The sequence below is a fragment of the Pteropus alecto genome, unplaced genomic scaffold, assembly GCF_000325575.1.
Source record: "Pteropus alecto unplaced genomic scaffold, ASM32557v1 scaffold45, whole genome shotgun sequence".
Lineage (NCBI taxonomy): Eukaryota > Metazoa > Chordata > Mammalia > Chiroptera > Pteropodidae > Pteropus > Pteropus alecto.
Genome location: NW_006442491.1, coordinates 22,367,154 through 22,379,758, shown reverse-complemented (window position 1 = coordinate 22,379,758; position 12,605 = coordinate 22,367,154). Strand labels below are relative to the sequence as shown.

Sequence of the window (12,605 nt, the reverse complement as noted above, 5' to 3'; positions counted from 1 at the left end):
CTGAGGAGGGTGCCATCACATCGATCGCTTTGGGTCCGTTGTCCTCCGAGAGGTGGGAACCGTTCCTTCTAGTCCTCTCCTTTACACGCATCAGAGAGAAGAAAAAAAAGAAGGACGACGAAAGAGAAAGAAAACACACACACACACAAAGCCACAGCCGTTATCTGGTGCAGTTGAAGGTGGGCCTGTCTCGAGGCAAAGGTCACTCCCCCAACCCTGCAGCTGATGGGTAGACTGGAAGTGTCTGTACTAAGGGCAAACCTTGGACAGCAGTTCTAGATTTGAAAACGGCCACCAAGGCAATACCTGCAGAAGTCCCTGGACACTGTGGGATGCTATCCCTTGGCCTCGATCACACTTGGCTGAAGTTACCTCCAGCACACTGGGTGGGCCCAGGGAGCAGCAGGAAGGACCAGTGCCAGGGCCAAGTGCGAAGCTAGCACGCTTTCTCTACACTCCTGTGAAGAAATATGGCGACAGTGATGCCCTGAGTCTGCCTGTTCTTTTGAGGACAGAAGTGCTTGGCGACGGAGTAGCCAGGCCAGCTCTTCCATCGTCACTCATGAATGAGCAATCACAATGGACTTAACAGAAGTGCTTGGCGACGGAGTAGCCAGGCCAGCTGCTCTTCCATCGTCACTCATGAATGAGCGATCACACTGGACTTGGGGCTTGAGGCACACAGGGGTAGGACAGGGTTGCTGGGCTATCCTTGAAAACTGGGGACTCTCTAGTCTCAGCTTCACGGAAGCAGCAGGGGCCAGGGAGGCTTACTGGGGCAGGCAGCTGCGCACCGGACTCCTCCTCCCCCATGGGGATGCAGCTGCATTTCTCCTTCAGCAAGAGCCAGCTCAGGAAATGCAGCGCCACTGGATGAGGGCATGGAATGGGGTTAGGGGGTGAATCCAGGGAAGGTGAAGCCCAGGATGGGCCCAAGAGTTAGAGTCCTTATCCTCGTGTGAACTTCTGGGTGAAAGGAATCAAGGGTGAGCCTAATTCTCAGGCTTTCTGGAAAGGTAAGAACATCTGGTTTGGCCAAGGAGAGGGTGGAACTGCCTAAACAAAGACCCTGCGTGATCAGGACCAAGAGTCAGAGACTAGGCTACTTTCTGTGCTCTTAAGAATCTCTCTTGGAGCACAGTACAGGGCAGGGGCTGGACCTCTCAAGAAGGAGCCCAGAAAACAGACAGGAGAGTCTCTTGGCCAACTCTCTGCTTATGTATGTGGGGAAGTCCAGAGCTGCCTCTTACAGGTCAAAAGTTCAGGCAAGTATAAGAAATTGGCCAGTGAACCTTGTCTAGTCCATTCAGTCCCCCTTTGTGTCCTATGTTCTTTCTGCATTCTACGTGCCCATGTCCAGCTGCTTAGGGCTGGCTCGGGAAATGGAGAGGCCTTCCAAGCCTAAGCCACAATGTACAGCACCTTGACCTCCTTGATCATCCCCTGGGTTTGGGGAGGGGGGCTCCATCTCCCACAAGCTCTCGGCCCACTGTAGCTGTTCTCCCTCCCTGCCCTGAGTGTGCTCCACGTTAGTCTGAAGGTCTCGCCAGGGCAGGGAGAGTCCTCTCAATCTGGATTTAGAGCAACTCTTGAAAATTGCAAGGCAGAGCCCAAGTTTCCCCAGCTCTGCTAACAGCTTACTGAGGTTGGGTGTGTGGGGGAGGTGCAGTGACACGGTGGAGCAGGGAAACTGGTGCGCCCTGCCCTGCTGTGCGTCCTGGATGCATAGTGAGCTGGGCTTCCAGGAAGGTCTGCTGGCTTTGGCCACTTGGTCCTGGGGACCTATCTGCCTGGATCCTTTCCCAGGGAGAGAAGAATCTGGACCAGCATCACACTTCTTAAATTGACATGGTCCTGGTACCTTGAGCCACCTACCTGTCCCCAAGGCCTGAGAGGGCTCTGGGCAAAGTTCCCCTTGAGCAACCCCCATGGCTCAAGGGCCCTGGGTCCTGGGCCCCTGGCCCATCCGCGTCTATGCTGCACGCTGCTCCCGCCGCCAAGCGGGGCTGTGGCCTCCGCACCCGAGCTGACCTTGGATTAGAGAACTGTTAGGCCAGTCCTGCCTCCTATGCGTTGGCTGGCAGGGCAAAAGGTGGAGTGGACAGACAGACAGTGCACAAACGGTGGACAGGGGATGGCTGGCTGAGTGTAACTACATTCACAGGCATGACCCATTGGAGGAGCTGGGACAGGTGCCCATGGCTGCAGACTCTGCAGCACATATGGGCAAACTTGAGGCATGGCTAGGGGCAGAATTTGGTTTGGCCACTTGGGACCAATCCCTCCAAATACACAAACCACTTTTGCCCAGGAGACCTAGTGGGCCTCTACCAGATGTAATTACACACAGGCAGGTGCACGGAGCGGGCCGAGGACACAGAGTGCAAAAAGAGCCCCTACTTGTATTCCTATAGAAGACAGTTTCCTTTTAGGGATGGCCTCTGGGTGGGATTCTGAGCTGGTCAGCGTGCCTTGTTCACTCTTCAAAGCTGCATGTTTTGGAGGTGGTTCTGGGGCCTCAGAGGCTGGGGTGACTCCACCTCGTGTCACGCTGGGTGGTCGGGTACTGCTGTCCAGGCTGTCCGACGAGTTGCTCAGGCCCGACTGGCTTGTCACCTCGCTCTTGTGGTCCTGGCTGTCCAGGTAGGTGTCCTGGGCAGACTCGGTACTGCTCTGGACTGTGACTGAGATGAACGGCTTTGACGTGGTGCGTGGAGGGACCGGTGGCGGGGTCTTCTTATACGCCACTAGGCATGATGAACCTACAGATGGGTGAGAGGACAGGAGAAAGTGAGGTCCCCAACTCTTTTAAGCTCCTTGTATGTCTGAGGACCTACCTGACCTGGCCCTAGCTTTGGCCTCAGCCGTTCTCTAAGCAATGACTAAGACAGACAGACACAGGCCCTGGCCACCCTCATGCTAGGCCAAGGCCAAGTCTAGTGGGGAATGCCAACATGGACAAAAGATACCCTTCACCTTTTAGTCACACACAAAGGTATTATCCAGCTGGGGCATGGGCTTAGACTGTAAAGTTCATGGTGCTATAGGCTGTGACGGAACCTGACCTGTGTCAGGGGAGGCAATGACAGCAGAGTAGAGGTCAGGACAGCTAAGGAATGGCTGACCTTGCATTCCTCTGAGAGACCTACTGCCCCCCTCCCCTCTTCTACTCTACCTTCCCGCTACCCCTGTTCCCTCTACTTGGATGCCCCGCTCCCTGTCTGGTGAAAGACTAACATGGCTGACCTTGCATTCCTCTGAGAGACCTACTGCCCTCCCCCATTCTACTCTACCTTCCCGCTACCCCTCTACTTGGATGCCCCCCTCCCTGTCTGGTGAAAGACTAACACGTCCTTCTTGCTTTTCCCATCCCATCTCCCCCTTGTTATGTGAAAACCCTATATACCAGTCTGCCTCTCCCCAGACTCCATCATGCCTGGTCCGACTCCCCATTCTCCGCCAAGGTTCAGGGAACCATGGGTGGGAGTTGAGGTCATCTCTGAATCCCATTCCCAGCCTGGCCTGGGGCTGGCCTACAGCAGGGTCAAAGAGCCAATGGCCCGCAGCTAGCTTCTTAATGCTGAGCTATTTGTCTGAAACAGCGGATACTTTTCAAACAGCAGTAGCTACTTGCTGTGAGGGGCTAGGTCAGAGCCAATGGCTTTTCTCAGCATCCTGACCCCAATAACCCTTTTTTCAGTGAGGACTGAAATAAGCCTCTACCCAGGTCTGGACCCAGGTTGGGAGCAGGAGCCAGATGAGTGAGGTTAAGTCCTGCCTTCAAGGGGCTACCAATGACGGAGATGGTGCTGGCCCAATGGAAATTCACAAAACAAAGCCCAGTGCCACAGGGGCTGTGGACAAGGAACAGAATCCATCCATCCGTCACTATGAGTTATCACCAAATGAACCTAACAGAATGGCTAAAGTAAAAAATGATGACAACACCAAATGCTGGCGATGAAGTGGAGAAACTGAATCACTCATACGCTATTGGTGGAAATGTAAAATGATATAACCACCCTGGAAAAGTTTACCAGTTTCTTTTAAAACTAAACATGCAATTACCATATATCCCAGCACTTTACTTTTGGGCATTTATCCCACAGAAATGGTAACATGTTCACCAAAAAAATTATCCAAGAATGTTCATGGTAGCTTTATTTGCAATTGCCAAAAATTGGAAACAAGCTAGACGTCCCTCAGTGAGTGAATGGTTAAACAAACTGTGGTGCATCCAGACAATGTGGATTACTGCTCAGCAATAAAACCAACTATTGATATAAGCAACGTGGATGAATCTCAAGTGAATTAGGCCTAGTGAAAAAAGCAATCTTAAAAAGTTGCGTACTGTATGGTTCTGTTTATAAAACATTCTTGAAATCACCTAATTATAGAGATGGGGAACAGACTAGTGGTTGGTAGGGAGGCTAGTGGGAGACAGCGATGGGGAGGCTAGGAGGGACGTGGGTGGGGTTAGAAGAAGGTGACAAGAGGAATACTTGTGTGCGCTAATTGATGGAACTGTCTGTATCTCCACTGTGGTGGTGGAAACATGAACCTACATGTGACGAAACTGCAAAAGACTAAACATATGCACATGAGAGTGATTACACAGGTTACATCACAGAGGTCAAGGCTCAGAAAGGCCCAGGGTTGGGATTCTTCCTACTGGTTTCTGGTACAGAGAAAGCTAGGCCTGGAGGGGGCAGGGTGAGCCAAAATCGCACCACTCCCCAGCCACTGGTAGGGAGGATGGACTGGTTCCCTAACTAGCAGTTTCACCCACGAGCTGGGCATTTAGGGCAGCCTGTTGAAGCCAGTGGCTACCAGCGCCCAGCAGAGACAGGACTCACTGGGGATTTTAGGAATTGATTTGTTTGGCTTAAATATCCCCAAGAAAGCAGGGCATCACTGATGTTTTCTACCTTAGATCACAAGAGTGAAGCCCCAATCTGTTCAAAATGTTTTCAGGGAGAACGCCCCTTAAAGGGGATAGCAGTGAGCAGAAGGAGCGAGAACTGTGCTCTAAACCTGGCTAAGGCGGTGTGACCCCAGTCAGTGTGTGCGGGAATCTGTGTGGAAGAGGCACCTCCCCCACCGCCCCCGCCAAGAGACAACGAGGTTGCCCACAGCCAGGGGTCTGGGCAGAGGACTAACCCTCCAACCTCTCTTTCGTGGTCGTCCAAACCCAGAGCCTGCTGAAGTACACTCAGAGGCCCTGGTAGGGCAGCCACTCATTAGAGAGAAAGTGAACTACCGAGAAGCTAGATATGATGAGGAAAAGTGAACTTATCTTAGATTATGTCTTCTGGGTCCCAGCCAGATAAGTGGTATGATTAATGGAGGATTTCAGGGCCTTGTGGGCTCCCTGGGTGGCAGGCATCCCTCAGCTCTGAGCCCTGTCCCTCCCAGGGCAAGGGGATGGGACCCAATTATACAAGACAGCTCTTATTTCTCATATAGGAAATGCCAGGAAGTACTGGCCATCATCTCCCCTGCCCCTTTCAAGAGCATGCTCCAGCCACTCTGTGTTTCTCATACCCATCACACTTCCTCCCATCTTGGGGCCTTAACACATGTTCCTTCTGTCTGGCAAGCTTCTCTCAGCTCCTCACGTTTCGAACGTCGCTTCATCGGAGAGGAGCCTCCCCTAACTGCTTTCCACTCTCGTATCACCCAGGATTTACTTGGTTTATAGGCCTGCAGAGGTTAAGGGAACTCTGCCTGTCTTGGCACAAAAGGTCGTATTCCAGGCCTAGGGTAATACTTTAAGCACTGAAAGCTCTCAATAAATATTTGTTGAATGAGTACATGAATCTCATCATCACTACAAAAACCCCTCAGTTGCCAAAAAAGATGATTATTTAGCCATAGTGAAGGCTCCCAACACTTTGGTATCCAAGGCTCTAGACCTTTTGGCTTGGTCCCACCCAACCATCTCTGCAGCTTCGCTTCTGCCCTCCCACCCACTCAGCATGCCCCATGCAGCTTGAGAACCAAATGAACATTCCGGATCACACCACACTCTATGCACCCAAGCCTCTGCACATGCACTTCTTTAAGCCAGAATCCTTTTTCGTGTCCTCCATGCTTCTCTAGCCAGTCCCTCTACCCTTAGCTTTTTCTGGTCCAGGCAGAGTCTGGCCCTCTCTTTTCTCTGTGGATCTGCTGGAGCATTCAGGCCATTCTGTGGCCATGATGATCCTGACTGAGAGCATGTTCCATGTGTCAGTTGCTCAGTGCCTACGCCAGGGAATGCACAAGTGCACAACCTTCCTTTGCCCATTAAACTGTGGAGGGAGGCAAGTGCCCCTGAGACCCAAGATGTTGGACCTGGACAGATCTGCATCCTCCAGGATGTCACTCTGGCCCTCTCTACCCTGGGGAGAGGTTCTATGTACCACAATTTACAACAACATGGCACTCTTTGTCCATTCACTCTGGAAAACTCAGATTTGCTCGGGAAGCATGGGGTGAGCATCCCTCCAGCGTGACTGTCTCCCTCAGCTTTCAAAGATCCCAAGTGAAGCACTGCTGAGCCATAGCAGCACGCGCACACTGACCAACCAACCACTCCCAGGAGCCACATGCTTCCCAGCCCCCATCTTGGCCGTGCTGGTCCCTCATGCCAAGGCTCAGACAGAAGCCAGTTGTGTGATGCCGCCTCCATGCAGTCTGCCTCAGCCCCAGACATCCAGCCCAGCCTCCCCGCCCCACGGTACACAAGTCCTTGCTTCTTCTAAGTGGAAGCTCCCTTTGTCCCTTCTGCCTTCTGGCCCAAGATTTTATCCAGCAAGATTTTATCAGGTCAGAATGAATTTGTTTCTGCATTTTGTTTTTTAATGTCAATGTGTATAAGATGGCCAAAGAGAGCTTCAGAGTCCCTTTAGAGGAGTGGCTGTGACTCCATCTCTTGAGAGATCTGGAGGACACGGCAACCCCAGGAAGCTAGCCCTCTGCCAAGATGGGCGTGGTCCTGAGGTCTAGCACAGCCCTCAGGCTTGCTGCCTCCCAGGGGCCCAAGCTTGGCAGTGGGGCTAAAGAAGAGATCTCGACTCCTTAATAGTAATAAATGCAGGGGACCAAAGAGTGTGGGAGCCATGGCAGCAAGCTTTACAGAAGAGACAGTGGAGCCCACTCAAGGCCCCACATGAAGGGACAGAACTGGCCTCTGAGCCAGAACCCCTTAACTCTTTGCTGGCTCTGGAAAAGGCTTAGGCTTGTCAGAGGAAGGGCTGAGGCTCTATAAGATCCCATTCTCCCTCTCACCCAGTAACTTGTCAAACCATGCCAACTAAATCAAACAACCCCGCTGGTTATTGCAAAAAGGGAACTCAGGGCTCCCACTCGCCCAGCCTCAAATTCCTCTCTCCTTCCCTCTGTTTCCTCCCCCAAGGGAGAGGAAGCTGGGAGAGAATTCCAAGCAGCTTGGTCAGGATCAGGGACAGACTGCCCTTTCCTGTTGGTAGTCCAAGTGACCCCCACTTTCCCACTGTGTCAGTCTGGAAGTCACCTCTGCTGCTGTGCACTGGGTTAGCTTAAAGTTATCAAACTTTAATTTTGAACTGCAGCAAGAGGGACTGGCAGCACCCCTCACCCCAACATCTTCCTGGGGAATCTCCAGCGCTCCCCAGTCAGGTGCTCTCTAACTGCCTCTCTCATCCTTCTCCTCCCTCAGTGATCTAGAGTCAGCTTCACCTAAATGCTCCCCACACCGCTGCCCCCTGGCCTCCCAACCTCCTGTGCAGCCTTTCCTGTTCTTCCTCCACCAGTGCTGGCTGTTTTGAGAAATCTAACAAAGTCACTGCTTTGTTTGAAAACTTTCAATGGTACTACAACACACCCAGTGGACCTGGAACAAATCTTTCAAGTTGGGGCATTCGGGGCCTCTGGAATCTGCACCTGCTTGGGATCCCCCAAGTCCACAAAAGCTAGTTAGAAAGGCAGCCTCCTGGGGAAGACAAAACTACAAATCTCAAGGAGCCCTGGCCCGTCCCCAGAGCCTTATCTGGAAGCCAGGATGCACTCCTGTTGGTAAGGGTTCCAATGCTGACAGCGGACCTTACTGAGCACTGACTGGGCAAGCACTTCGTACAGTCAATCCTTGTTATTCATGACTCTGCATCTGCTAATTCACTTACTCGCTAAAATTTATTTGTAACCCCAAATCAATACCCGCAGGGCGTTCACAGTCACTCACAGACATGTGCAAAGCTTGAAAATTTGAGTCACTCAACACACCAGGTTCCCAGCTGAGGCTGAACAGGGTGATGATCTGCCTTCTTGCTTCAGCGTTCATGCTGTAAACAAGTTCCCTCTTCCTGGTCTCTTTAGTGCTACATTTTTCACACTTTTGTGGTTTTTGTTGGAGATTGTTTCTGTTTAAAATGTCTCCCAAGTGTAGTCAAGTGCTGCCTAGTATTCCTAAGTGGAAGAAGGCTGTGGTGTGCTTTATGGAAAAAACAGCTGTGTTAGATAAGCTTTGTTCAGGTTATAGTGCTATTGGTAAGGCCAATGTTAATAAAGCAATGTTACATTAAATAAGGTGTCTTTAAACAGAAACGCACATAAAATAAGGTTATGTGTTGATTGGTTAGTGGCAATGTGACCAGAGGCTTGCAAGGACCCTGTATTTCCCATAGGAGCAATGGTTCAGTAACAATGGTTTGCTAACTCGGTGTTTGTGAGACTCTGTGAACATAACTACCACAAATATTGAGAACTCACTGTATTTCAGCCAACGGAATCTTCAAAATGGTACACGTGAGGTAGACGTGTCACTGCCCTACTTTACAGACGAGGCTCAGAGAGGTGGAGTGACTCGCCCTGGCTCACCTCCCAGCCAGGCTGTGTTGGGGCCAGGGCTTGAACCCAGGCTGCCTGAAGGCCACTACTCTGCCACGTCTGCTGCATTATCTCAGTGAGGGTCACATGGAGGCAACAGGCTTGGGCACATTCCACTCAGAATATAAGGTGTGATACCCAATGTGCACTGAGTAGGAGGAGCTAAGGAGATGACGGACATGATGGCACTTGGTAATCATAAGGTAGGTCCTGTAACTCCTGTTACCATGATTTCTCTGGATGAAGGAGAGAGGGATCGCCCCTAGGGGACAGCCTGGGGCAGGCTTTCTGAAGATGTTAAGGTTGACTGGGTCTGGAAAAATGGACCAGAGTCACTGAGTGATAAGAAAAGGCAAGGGAAGGGATCCTCTGTGAGCAAAGGACAGCCCAAGGCATGGGAAGGCAGATGCCAACAGGGCACAACTTGGCAAAGTGAAGATTTAGGTAATTTAGCTTATGGAGGGGGGATAGGGGCAAGAAGGCCTGAGAGAGAGCTGCCTCCTCTCAGATGGGATCCTTGGCTTCCTGGGGCCACTGGGCAACAGAAACAGTCATTTTCCTACACACAACATCCCTCATAAAGTCCCTCCAAACTGGCCTGCAGTCAGAGGATTTTAGAGCACACAGACTTGACAGCTGCTAGGAGAGCGTATCACCTCTCTCAACAGCCCAGTGCACTAGGCTAAGCTCTGCCTGTGTCAAGGCCATCGCAAGCTGAGCATGTACAGCACGAATCTGAAACCTCTCCTCCTCCACATTGGCTCTTGATCTCCCAGAGGGAACCCTATGCACTTAGTAGTTCAAAATCCAGAAGCCTGGGAATTCCCACTCCCTCTTTTCCACTCCCCTCAAAAGCACATCTTACAGAAACTGCGTGTCTCATCCCCCCCATAGAAGCCAGACTGGTCTAGGCTTCTATGTTCCATTATTCGGCTTCCCTGTTTGGTCTGTGGCCCCACCCACAATCACTCTCCAAACAGCAGCCTGAGGAATTGTTTAAAGTACAAATTGGATTACTTCCTTCTCTTTCTACAGCTTTTCAAAGGCTCCCAACTCCATGAAGAATAAAATCCACATTGCCCATCTTGGCTTACAACAGGGACTGGCACTTTCCTGCACTTTCCCCTTGCTCATTCCATTCCTGCCTCACCAGCCTCTTTGCTCTTCCTCAGCCACTACAAGCATGTACCCACCTTAGGGCCTTTGGACCGTCTGAAAGGATCCTCACTCTTATATTTGCATGCCTACTTCTCCTGCTGATTCCAGGTCTCAGGTCCGGTGTCATGTCCTCTATGAGGGCCTCCCTGACCACCTTGCCTAAAGCTGTTATTCCTTCTCCGAGAACCCAATTTTTTTCAAGAATTGATCAATTTATTGTTTCACTTATCTTTTGTCTCTTTCCCCTACCAGACAGAGATCCTGAATATCTTAATAGAAGTCCCCAAAGGTGGGGACCTTGACTGACTCATAAAATTATGATGCCTTCCCAGCACCAGGCTCAAAACATGGCTGGGGCAAAGTAAATATTTATTGAATAAACAAATCCCTATTTGACAGCTGGGCAAAATAAGGGTCAGGGAAACAACAATTTACTCCTGACTGAGGTGGAATCTAATGCCTAAGACCAGGGCTTTGAACTCCCTTCAGGTCAGCCTCCAACATACTCACATCCAGTGGGAGGTAGAGCCTTGAGCAACTCTGTCTTAAGTTGGGCAGTAAGGCTGTGGGAATGAGAGCTCAACAAATCCTAAGCGCCAAGCATTAGAAATTGTCTGAAAAATAACCATTTCTGAAAGGTGGCAAAAAAAGAAAGTAAGCAGTGCTTCCTATAACATTTCCTAAGCAAGGCATATTAAATGTACAGATTTAAAAGAGTCATTACTGAATGATTCCTGGGCCAGGTGTTATTCCAGACACAGACCTGGAAGGGGAGATAATTATCACTGATGTTTTATAGATGAGAGAACAGGCTTTTCAGAGTGGCAGTGTACAAAAGCTCTGCTCTATGAGGCCACGGTGCCAGGTTCTAAGCTCACCACTGGCTATGGAAGGCTGTGCAACTGCCACAGGGCCTGATTCTTTCTGAGCCTTAGTTTCTCCAACTGTAAACGAAGTGGCTGGCCTTGAATGAAGGTCACAAGTTCAAATGTCTATGGGAGACCAGGTATCTAACCCCTCTGGCCCAAAGCCACCACATGGAGACCTAGGCCCAACATTGTTGGAGTTGCCAAACTTGTACAAAAAGCCAGAAATTTGGACGTTAAAAAAAGAAAAAATAAATCTGAATTTTTAAATGGAGGTAATTTAGTTTTAAAAAACATTGTGTAGGTACATGCTTGCCAGCTACCATAGCCTGTGGCATACAATTTGTGATCGCCAGCATAGCTGCCCACAGACCTCTTGGTTCCCTCTGGTGCTCCAGCCCCTCTTCCCTGCTCCCAGGAGGCCTGCCCATAAATGCCTCCCCCTTGGAAAGGTAAGAGATCCTTGGGAACCTTGCAATTAAGGCAGCCAGGAGTCTCTTCTTATGGTGTCTAGGGTCCGGTTGGGTAAAAGCAGAGAAAGCACCTCCGGGTTGGCAGGCCAGGTCTGGTTTCAGGCTCTTGGCAACAGGGCACAGGTGGCAGGAGAGCTCCATCCAGAATGCAGATGGCTATCCTCCTTCATGGGCCTGGAACAGCTGCTTGAGAGGGACCTGCTTGGTTGCCAAAGCAACATTCTCTGCCCCTTCAGAGACAGCTGCTGCTTAGATGCACTGTTCATACCCCAGTTGGAGGTTTTGTTCTGACACTTTCAGGCCAGAGGGGGTGGAGGAAGGGGTTAAAGCAATGCCCTCCAGATGGACCCCATAGTTCAGGTCAACTGATTCTCAGAGGATGGAGAGCTGTTCTCAAGAGACTTCGCAAGCTGCAGGGCACTGCCTCTGACTGAAGGCTGGCCACCAGCCTTACATGAAGGGCTTCAATTGTATCAGCTTACCACCTGTCCACCAGGCTTATCATTTCTATTTCAAAGAGGAGAAAAGGAAGGCTTGGAGAAAATGACTAGCCTAGGGTCACAAGCCAGGATTTCAGCTCAGCCTTTCTGATTCCAGAGCCAAGCTCTTAGCTACTACTTCACCACACTGCCCAGGGCTAGTTAGGTGTCACCTAGCAATTACTGTTTTCTAGGACCACCCCTCCAGCCCTGGCATTTGGAAGTTCTACATACTCACTGGAATGAGTATGTAGAACCTGGAAGTTCTACATACTCACTGGAATGAGTATATAGAACCTGGAAGTTCTACATACTCACTGGAATGAGTATGTAGAACTTCCAAATGCCAGGGCTGGAGGGGTGGTCCTAGAAAACAGTAATTCCAGTGATTTTCAAACCAGGTTCTGGGGGACTTTAAGGGGGTCTGGGGAAGGCTTTTTGACTCCCACCCACTCCAGGTCACTGGGAGCAGCTCCATTTTCCTTTTTCTCTCCTTACAGAATTCCCACATGGTATTTTGAGACCCACTAGACTAATGAGAAAACTGAGGATCCAAAAGGCAAATGCCCTCCCTGAGGATCAGGTGGCAGAGCAACGACTCTTGCCTAGGGCTCTGAGTGTGGGTGTGTTCCCTGTTGCCCCCACACTGAGGAAGGGCAATGTCTCCAGGTTCCCTAGCCTGGGACTCCAGCATTCAGGGAGCCACCCAACTGTGGCTGAGCTCCACTTCCTCCAGCCCGACCAGGGGTCTCCAAATAACACCCTATTTCTCAAAAACCATT

General features: G+C 50.7%; 1 protein-coding gene across 4 annotated transcripts in view; it reads right to left on the bottom strand.

The window, feature by feature from the left end:
• The window catches only part of DLGAP4 (DLG associated protein 4), a 77,483-nt gene that overhangs the window by 25,545 nt on the left and 39,333 nt on the right, over positions 1–12,605 (bottom strand). For 3 of the 4 annotated variants that reach the window (XM_006921773.1, XM_006921774.1, XM_006921776.2), the window contains one exon: positions 2,401–2,762. In XM_006921773.1, the coding sequence (XP_006921835.1) occupies positions 2,401–2,762 (362 nt within the window). Of the gene's footprint in view, positions 1–2; positions 80–2,400; positions 2,763–12,605 lie in introns of all 4 variants that reach the window. The other variant, XM_006921775.1, reaches the window with a different exon arrangement.